General features: G+C 44.1%; 1 protein-coding gene across 1 annotated transcript; it reads right to left on the bottom strand.

Moving 5' to 3' along the window:
- Positions 1-1,433: 1,433 nt before the first annotated feature.
- Positions 1,434-9,013, bottom strand: LOC112227351 (leucine-rich repeat-containing protein 52-like). Its single transcript, XM_024392234.2, has 2 exons — positions 7,617-9,013; positions 1,434-1,929 (listed from the first exon to the last, which is right to left on the bottom strand). The coding sequence occupies exons 1-2, from the start codon at positions 8,263-8,265 to the stop codon at positions 1,583-1,585; spliced, it is 996 nt and encodes a 331-aa protein (XP_024248002.2). The 5' UTR covers positions 8,266-9,013; the 3' UTR covers positions 1,434-1,582.
- Positions 9,014-10,553: the final 1,540 nt, after the last annotated feature.

The raw sequence follows: 10,553 nt of genomic DNA, 5'->3' as shown, positions 1-10,553 counted from the left end.
TGTGCTATTGCTGTAGAAATAGTTCTGTACTTCAATAAGGCTTTTGGTGCAGTCAGTGCATGTGGAGACAGCTAGGGTGGATGGGACTCTGTGCATTGTACTAACCAGGGACAGCAGGGACACTGGAAATCAATTATCACTTTCCGTGTTGACCTGGCCCCACTGAGAGGCCAGCCAGAAAAGCAACAGCATGCTGGGTTAAAGCCAAGTCCATCAGCAGACAGGGCTCTACTTGGGTAATAGTAAAGGGTCAAACTCCCAACACACACACACACACACACACTCTCACACAGGACCAGAGAGGAACAGGGGCCTCATTTATCAGTCGTGAGTTAATGTCTCACTAAATAAATCAAAAGCATACAACACTGTATTTTTGTGTTCTCGTGAACGAGCGTTACAACCCTGTCTGGAAAACGCCCTCCATTCACCTTTTATGATAACACAAATGCCTTTGCTGTATGATTTGGAGATGTTGGAACTGAGCCACAATAGTTCCTAAAACTAAGCGCAACGGAAATGTAATCACATTTCTGTAGAGGTGTGGGCAGAATGTATTCATCTTTTGCAGTGACTTTTTCAAACTAACATTGCATGCGCCTATAGCGAGTACCAAACACTGGCCGCCGCACATTCTGTAAGATTGAATGTCTATTCGAGCAATTTAAAAGCAAATGCTACAGCCCACACTTTTATGCAGAAGACAAATTGTTGTTCAACATTTTGTTAAATCAATACATGATTCTGTTTCTATCTCCTGCCTTGGCAAAGGCTCTGAGATGAAATAGGCTGTGATGTCGCACTCCTGATAAATGGTATTTGTTGTGTTGCGGCCATAAACCAGTCAGGACATCAACCAGTCATGACATAAACCAGTCATGACATAAACCAGTCATGACATAAACCAGTCATGTCAGAAAAGGAGAGATGTCCTGCAATATGATTATGATTAGGCCTATATAATAAAACCATTAGGAACACCTGCTCTTTCCATGACACAGACTGACCAGGTGAATCCAGGTGAAAGCTATGATCCCTTATTGATGTCACTTGTTAAATCCACTTCGATCAGTGTAGATGAAGGGGAGGAGACAGGTTAAAGAAGGATTTTTAAGACGTGAACCATTGTGACGGATTGTGTATGTGTGCCATTCAGAGCTTGAATGGCACACATACACATGGCACACATACACATTAAGTGCCTTTGAACGGGGTATGGTGGTAGGTGCCAGGCGCAGCGGTTTGTGTCAAGAACTGCAACGCTGCTGGGTTTTTCACACTCAACAGTTTCCCGTGTGTATCAATAATGGTCCACCACCCAAAGGACATCCAGCCAACTTGACACAACTGTGGAAAGCATTGGGGTCAACATGGGCCAGCGTCCCTATGGAACGCTTTCGACACCTTGTAGAGTCTATGTCCCGACGAACTGAGGCTGTTCTGAGGGCCAAAGGGGGTGCAACTCAATATCAGGAAGGTGTTCCTAATGTTTTGTACATTCAGTGTATATGACTATGACCATTCAACTCTCAATCTCAATGAAAGTCAGGCACATCTCTGTGTGGGGGGCTACAGGGAGGAGTCAAACCACTATGTGACCAGTGTTTTTCAAACCTCCATTGCCATGTGGATTTGCATCGTGACCACCCCCGCTCCCCGTGCCAGGTCCTGCGCCCTGCTCCACCTCGTCCTCAGGGTCCATCTGCTCGCTCTTCTTCTTGACGTAGCGTTCGTACAGCACCATGACCACCCCGATGGCCCACGCCGACACCGTGCCCGCCGCGAAGATGACGAAGCCGATGGCGATGAAGAACAGGTAGTCCCACGATCCCAGGCCCTGGTGGCACCGCGACCGCAGCTGCAGCCCCAGCTCACCCAAACGCTGCCCCCGCAGGTCAGGAGGACCACCGCACACCGTCTGGCCCTCGTCTGGAAGAGAGAACACAGCACAGGTGGGGGTTAATGACATTACTTACGTAAGTAAGGGGCGGCAGGGTAGCCTAGTGGTTAGAGTGTTGGACTAGTAACCGGAAGGTCGCAAGTTCAAACCCCCGAGCTGACAAGGTACAAATCTGTCGTTCTGCCCCTGAACAGGCAGTTAACCCACTGTTCCTAGGCTGTCATTGAAAATAAGAATTTGTTCTTAACTGACTTGCCTAGTTAAATAAAAAATAAATAAAAAAGTCATACTGGAACTTGCATTGGTGACACAGCAGTAAAAGCCTATCACTAGCTGTAATGATTAGAGGTTTTCTTTGGCATGTCACCTGACCAGTAAAAACTCTGGGTCATAGGCTACACTAGTGCAGACTGTTTTTCCTGGTCAGGTCACATGACCAGGAAAGAGTACGGGCCCTAGTAGTCATAGCAATTAGTACTGAGCCCATACAGTATTACCAAAACAAGAACAACTAACTGACACCATTATTATGATCAATTCCCTAACCCTAACTTGAGCACAACTCTTAGGACTAGGCCTGCCAAGGTTAAGACAACAGTAGTAGTTGGTTTTTCTCTATAAAAGCTGATGTGGGAAATACTCTAAGTCAGACGCATTAGTCAGCACACTGCGTACACATAATAATGATGAACATGTTCTTTGAAGTGTTGCCAGTGTTGGGGGGAGCGCGTAGGTTACCCACCCAGGGAAGGTGATATCAATATTATAATTCATCAAATCGAGATCTCTGGCCTGTTGAATAATTCACACACATTACATTATATAGTTTTACATAACATTCATGAGAGATGGATAACACACACACACACACACACACACACTCCCTACTGAAATATCTTTCCATTTGCAGCTATAATAAAAACTACCATGTAAGAAAACAGTACCTGCTAAATCATTTTCTATTGCTAGATATTGCTCCACTGTTGGACATAGAAGCATGAGCATTTCGCTGCCCCTGCGACAGCATCTGCAAAGCTGTGTGCGCGACCAATAAACGTTGATTTGTTTCCCTTGTCAGAAAATAACCGAACAGGAGTGACAGCCCGCTATTGGTGTGTTGTCACATCGATATTACATCACACCAAGTTCAAGGCATTTGAATAATTCAAGTGCATTTCAGCCCCTCTGGATTTCACTGGGTATATTCTCTGTCTTTTGTGTCTGACTGGTACGGTAGTTAGCATGGCTTTTCATCTTCTAAGCTGCCTGGCACCAACAGGCTCCTAGTTGGATCATGACTAAGCCCCTCACTCACTCACAATTCGTGAATCTCAATAGAAAAAGGGGATGTTTGTTTTGAATGTCAGAACAGGGAACTGCTGATCTGTAGCTTCAAACACCTGACTGACAGGTGACACCTATTGTATGGGGGGGGGGGGAGGAGGAAATGTGTTTTGGGATGCAAATAGTTTGATTTAGTACGTTGGTCTAACAACAGATGCTATCGATCTAATGATGCTACTACTGTGTGTGTGGCTGCCTGGGTATCATCTAAAAGTCCCCGTTTGTTAGGGGTAATATTTTGGAAGAAGAAAAAAGCCTGGAATGTGCTTGTAATACTCATAGTGTTGGAGCATTTCAAAGGACACGCTTTAATTTGCTTTTGTGTTCGTAGCTTTTTGTGTTGGGGGAATCTCTCTCGGGATGAGATCAAACGACTTTAGCTTTTTCTGCCTGGCTGCCTGGCTGGCTGGCTGACTGGCTGGCTGACTGGCTGGCTCACTGACTGGCTGTCTCTGCTCTGTTCTGTATTCTGTGTTTCATGCCAGCAGACTTTGTTCGGGCTTATTTTGCCCAACAGAACCTGTGCAGGCAGGCTTTGTCCATACATTGTGCATGTACAGTATGGACTTTTTGAGGAAATGGAGACATACAGTATGTTGTGCTAGTTTCACTTTAGAGGCATTTCAAATCCTTAAGTACAAATCTGAAATGGAGCCAGGCCGAGATTTCCTGTTGCCTCCAAAGACATTCCATTTTGTCTTCAGATGCCCTGAGAGTTTAGAAACAAATATAGCAGCACAGATGTGTGACACACACAGCACTACACTTGGAACTGTCCTCTAACCTAGCTAGCCTCAGACCTCCTGACACCACTACAGTAGCACTCCTTTCAATAATACAACACGCTACCCTCCTCTTCCCAGTGAACATGAAGTACTCCTTCCACTTCCTCTACTTAGCTAGAGTTCATTCTCTCCCCAAGGCATGGAAGCCCCCGGGCCACACTCTCACCCCCCTTTGTGGCCGACATCAAAGGAGAGGCTTCCTCTCCCCATCCCGTCCGCACACACCGCTATTCCTAGCGTCTCTCTGTATATAACTACTAACTACAGGCAGTATGCTAATCTTCGGGAGGCGAGACAGCAGTGGAGAATCTGTTAGTTGCGTCTGTGAGTTTTTCTTCCCTTCTTCCTTCTATCAATGCATTATTTCTAAGCTGCTGAGAGAACGACAGGCGGTGCCTCTCAGAACAGGTGAGATCCAGACGGCTGATGGTGACGATCAAAAACACAGCATCTCTATACACCTTCTGTCCTTCTGCTTTATACAGTACCCCTGTCCCCCCCCCTGTCCCCTGTGTGCATGTGTGTGTGTGTGTGTGTGTGTTCTCCCTTTCTGGGAGCTGTGACTGGAAGGGACTCCGCTCCAAATGAAAGCAGACAAAGGAAATAAGCAGCAAGTAGAAGAGCTCTTACAGGACTAGTTTAGGATTCTGCCTGAGCTGCAGAGGAGAGGAAGACAAGCTGGTCTGTGTGCGCATTTGATGGGGGATGCCTGTTAGTAAGTGTATCGTGGTGTGACGGGCTCTTGCTCAGCGAGATGCACTATAAATACAGTTGAAGTCGGAAGTTTACATACACTTAGGTTGGAGTCATTAAAACTCGTTTTTTTAAACCACTCCACAAATGTCTTGTTAAGAAACTATAGTTTTGGGAAGTCGGTTAGGACATCTACTTTGTGCATGACACAAGTCATTTTTCCAAGGCTAATTGACATCATTTGAGTCAATTGGAGGTGTACCTGTGGATGTATTTCAAGGCCTACTTTCAAACTCAGTGCCTCTTTGCTTGACATCAAGGTGGAAAAAAAAAATCAGCCAAGACCTCAGAAAAACAATTATAGACCTCCACAAGTCTGAGTCATCCTTGGGAGCAATTTCCAAACGCTTGAAGTTACCACGTTCATCTGTACCACCAATAGTACGCAAGTATAAACACCATGGGACCACGCAGCGGTCATAACGCTCTGGAAGGAGACTGACTGGTGCTGACTGGTGCACTTCACAAAATAGATGGCATCATGAGAAAGGAAAATTATGTGGATATATTGAAGCAACATCTAAAGACAGCAGTCAGGAAGTTAAAGCTTGGTCGCAAATGGGTCTTCCAAATGGACAATGATCCCAAGTATACTTCCAAAGTTGTTCTTAAAATAAAGTGGTGATCTTAACTGACCTAAGACAGAGCATTTTTACTAGGACTAAATGTCAAGAGTTGTGAAAAACTGAGTTTAAATGTATTTGGCTAAGGTGTATATAAACTTCCGACTTCAACTGTAGCTACCCTTTTAAGTATTGCTACATCCCAAAAAAGCAGGGAATACCACTCCAAACTGAACAAAGCCAAAATCTGATGTACAGTACATTAGTTTGTCAAGATACAAGAATACAACAGAAAAAGAATAAATTCTTATTCAAAACAAATGTTGTTGCATAGTGTAACCGACTGGATTTGAACCCAAGTCTATCGCGCACAACAAGACTGTTAGTCCACTGAGCTAAAGGCCTAAGGCACTAACTGAAGTGTTCAAGTCTAAGGCATGGTTACTGATCACATGAGTGTGGTTCCATGAGGCACGTTCATTACATATAGGCATATACACGGAGTATACCAAACATTAAGACATTAACACATCCCGCCCCCCTTTTGCCCTCAGAACAGCCTCAACTGGACGGGGCATGGACTCTACAAGGTGTCGAAAGCGTTCCACAGGGATGCTGGCCCGTGTTGACTCCAATGCTTTCCACAGTCGTGTCAAGTTGGCTGGATGTCATTTGGGTGGTGGACCCTTCTTGATACACACAGGAAACTGTTGAGTGTGGAAAACCTCAGCAGCGTTGCAGTTCTTGAAACAAACCGGTGCGCCTGGCACCTACCACCATACCCCGTTCAAAGGCACTTACATTTTTTTGTCTTAACCATTCATCCGCTGAATGGCACACATACACAATCCACGTCTCAATTGTCTCGAGGCTTAAAAATCCTTCTTTAACCTGTATACATCCCCTTCATCTACACTGATTGAAGTGGATTGAACAAGTGATATCAATAAGGGATCGTAGCTTTCTCCTGGATTCATCTGGTCAGTCTGTGTCATGGAAAGAGGAGGCGTTCATGTTTTGTATACTCAGTGTAGTTTGTTGATTGAAGTGTTTCCGGTTGGTGGGGCATGTGCAGGTGGACCCAGGCAGAGATTCACTGGTCATTTCACGTCTCGACACTGTGGGTTTTGTGATTAAGCCTTAATTGCGTGTTATTTGATCGTCTACAATTGCTGTTTCAAAACGTATCCTAGGCCCGTGATGCAGGCAACCGCGCATGAAATGTATGCAGTAAAGGAATACAGGTAACTGCCAAAATGAAGGAAACACCATATCGTAGGAAACAACATAAAGTGTCTTAATAGGGGGTTGGTCCACCACAAGCCAGAACAGCTTCCATGTGCATTGGCATAGATTCTACAAGTGTCTGCAAACTCTACTGGAGGGATGTGACACCTTTCTTCCCCGAGAAATTCCATCATTTGGTGTTTTGTTGATGGTGGTGGAAAATGCTGTCTCAGGCATCGCTCCAGAATCTCCCACATGTGTTAAATTGGGTTGAGATCTGGTGACTGAGACACACACACACACTTTAAAACCCCCTATGCTCATTTGAGACCCCTCTTTCAAACTCACTGAGATCTATTTTTTTTAGCCATGGTAGCCAAAATAATGTGCAACTGGGCATTGTTATACATGAACCTAAGCTTTATAACTGTCTTAAATGTCTTAATGTTGAGGTGTAGCAGACCTCATTCATGAACTCATAATGAAACACGTATTGAGGAGAACCAGAATGCACTTTGTGCACCAAACAAGATCAGGCTTAGAGTCCTGAAGAAGAACCCACTGAAGAACCTGAGATTTTCCCATAAATCAGCAGCTTATTTCTAAACTGCTGAGACAAGGACAGATGGTGCCTCTCAAAACAGGTGAGATCCAGACGGCTGATAGTGACGATCAAAGGGACTGAGCTCATAGCTTAAAACACAGCATGTGGTTGTGAAAGTGAAGTGCTTTCAGTGAGCATTTCAGGAGTGTGAACACCCTAAAACAAGTAAATAAGTAAATCAAATCAATGATGAGAGAACAGTCAGATTAACTGATAATGGACACAGACATGGTGGTGTAGCAGGAAGATTGGCTTGCTGTGAACTAAGAGGTTGCGAGCTCAAATCCCAGGAAAGGACAAGTTGAAAAAGTATTACTGTATAAATGAACATGCACAATGTCAATTGTTGGTCAAATATGTAACCACAAAGAATAGATCAAATGTCATAGTTAAATATTGTCTCTGGATGTGTTTCTCTCTGAAAGTGCATACAGTTTTACCTTGAAACTTGAATCCCTCAACTTGGATCCAAAGACAGAGGTCTTCATTGTCGCAGTCACAGCTCCAGGGGTTCCCGCTGAGGCCGACAGATCGCAGGGTGGGCAGCCCGATGAGAGAGCTGATGTTGAGCACCGTCATGTTGTTTCTACTAACGTCCAGCACCTGCAGCGCAGAGTTCTCCGCGAAACTGTCTGGGTGAATGTCCCACAGGCCGGGGTTGTCCGTCATCCTCAGCATCACGAGGCTGGACAGCGGCCCGAACGTCCTGTCCTCTATCCGCGCCAAGGTGTTGAAGGACAAATCCAGGTAAGCAAGTTTCCGCAGGTTACCGAATGTGGACTCCGAAATCTCCGTCAGTGAATTGTTGCTACAGTCCAAATACACCAAGTCCGACAGGTAGTTGAGCTGAAGCGGCGGTAGCTCAATGATGCGGTTGTTGGAGATGATGAGCTGCCTCGTGGAGAGCGGCATTTCGGTGGGGAAGGTGGTGAGGTGCTGCCCGGCGCACTGGACCACCAGCTGGTCATCGCACACGCAGCGTGCCGGGCATCCCGCCGTCAGAGCCGGGGACGGGGCCACCCCCATGACGAGGATCAGCAGAATGATGAGCCGCAAGGATTGCGCGCTGGGCTGCGGGGCAAGACGCATGACACCGCCAAGGGCTTCATCAATTCCGTTTGAACAAACCACCCACTGGGGACAGACGTCAGTTCAACGTCTAGTTTTGATTGAGATTTGTTTGGTAATTGAAATCCACAAAAAAGTTACCATGTCATTCGATTAAGGTTAAAAGTTGGATGAAAAAAATACGAAATCCCCTTATGTTGATGACTTTTGGCAAATCCAATCAGTTTTCCACGTTGATTCAAAGTCATCACATATAATTTTATGGTTGAAATGACATGGAAACAACGTTGATTCAACCAGTTTTTGCCCAGTGGGCACGCCGTCGCATTCTTCATTGATAGCATATGTCCTCTGACAGTTATCAGTTAATGTTAATGCTATTAACCAGGCCTATTTAAAATGATCCAATTATAGTTACCTGATATTGAGGTTTGTTGTTGGCCACTTGTCCTCGCAAGTTGTCATTGTAGTTCATTCCGAGAGTCGCCTCACGTTTGGGTTTTCGCGCGTATTCATTATAGTGGGCATGCAGGACTCAAGACGACCGAGCTCTCCACTCAGTTCCAATTCTCTGGTATTCGATTTGGTCGATTAGAACATTTTTTCTCGCGTAACAACTGCCATTTGAACTCACTATGCAGGAGAGTTCATTGGCGCGTCGTAGTCAAGTGTTATAATGGTATTTTGGTCTCCTGCAAGTGTGGTGGAGTGACTGCCTTCTCTGAAACTGAGCCACGAATGAGAAGGTGGGCGATTTGGTGTGCTCACTGCTCACGCGTTGCATTGAGTGTGTGGGGAGAGAGAGGAGCTCAAGGAAGCATAAACAACTGGAGTCAAGCTGTCACAAAAACTAGAAGAGGTTACCTAATTCTACCAATGTACACAAAGCCTTCTAGAAATAGAATGCTTAAGTTGTAGCCAATTGTAACACTATAATGACCAAACATAATACTCTATTTATCTCAGTTTAATAATAATAATAATAATAATTCATTACATTTGTAAAGCGCTTTTCTCAAATCCCAGGTGCAACAAGAAAAATAGGGTTCTGGGGGTAACTAGCCCTTCTAAGCGCAATGTCTAATTGCTGACACAAAAAAGCAACATTTGGGGGAAAAAAAATGGTATGTGGATGGTCATTCTCAGGTGACTAAACCATAAAGGGAAATAAATGGCTACAGTTGACACTTGAGTTATTTCATGAAATTTTGTTTTTAGAAAAGGGGCGTTTTTTAAAGTACTGGGGTAACTATAACCCCCCCATGGGGTAAATTGCATAGGGTTTAAGATTATGGCATAGGGTTCAAATCCATTTAATCTGTTTTATTTAGAAATGATTTAGTAAGTCATACTTAAAAGCTATGTCTATTTGTCTTGTTTTAATTATTTAAATAAAATATGGGGGGAAATGGTGTTGCACATGTCACCATTAATATCCGCACTATGAGGAGATTTGATGTAAAGTCCCTCTTTTTAACTCACCTGCACATTCATTGTCTTTGTTGTTCCTTTTCTATACAATCAATTATGTACAATTGCACTAAATATTATTTGAGTAATGCAAGATTTTAAATCCCAGCGGTCTTCAAAATGACATTCAGAAGCAAAAGGTTTTCAATAGTTGTTTATAATTGGGCTCCTGAGTGGCACTGCGTCTCCGTGCTAAAGGTGTCCCTACAGACACACTGGTTCGAATCCAGGCTGTTTAACAACTGGCTGTGATTGGGAGGCGCACAATTGGTCCAACGTCATCCGGGGTAGGCCATCATTGTAAATAATAATTTGTCCTTAACTGACTTGCCTAGTTAAAGGAAGAAAAAAAAGTATTAATTGGAATGGAATATAACATTTAATAACAATGACTTAACTAATTAATTCAGTGTAACATTGATGTGGCAACTCTTATGCTCTGCAATTGCACAATTCTAATTTGTAAATACGTCACAAATAAAACCATCCCCAGTAAAAGTGGGGCCCACCTCCACTGCTCACACCTAATCTAGTGCACACCTGAGAGAAGCCAATTGAAAAGCTCTTTCTTAACGTAGCTAGCTATCAAGCTATATGACATACAATGCTGTGTGAAATAGCTAAAAGGCTATAAAATAACATTAACTGTAAAGCTATCAGTCACTAGTGGAAACATTTACAACTGCAATTAAGTTACGTTATCTTTTTCATGTATTTTACCTCAGACAATCTGGTAATAAGGTTGCTAGCTAGCCCTCCTAGCAGTTTATGCTAACTAGCTAGCTGGCTAGCATTTACTGCTAGTGAAGTTGCTAGCTAGCAAGTAAGCATTAACTAGC

This window comes from Oncorhynchus tshawytscha, linkage group LG28 (genome assembly GCF_018296145.1).
Source record: "Oncorhynchus tshawytscha isolate Ot180627B linkage group LG28, Otsh_v2.0, whole genome shotgun sequence".
NCBI lineage: Eukaryota > Metazoa > Chordata > Actinopteri > Salmoniformes > Salmonidae > Oncorhynchus > Oncorhynchus tshawytscha.
Note: the sequence above shows the minus strand (reverse complement) of the source record. Positions and strands in the feature narration are given on the sequence as shown.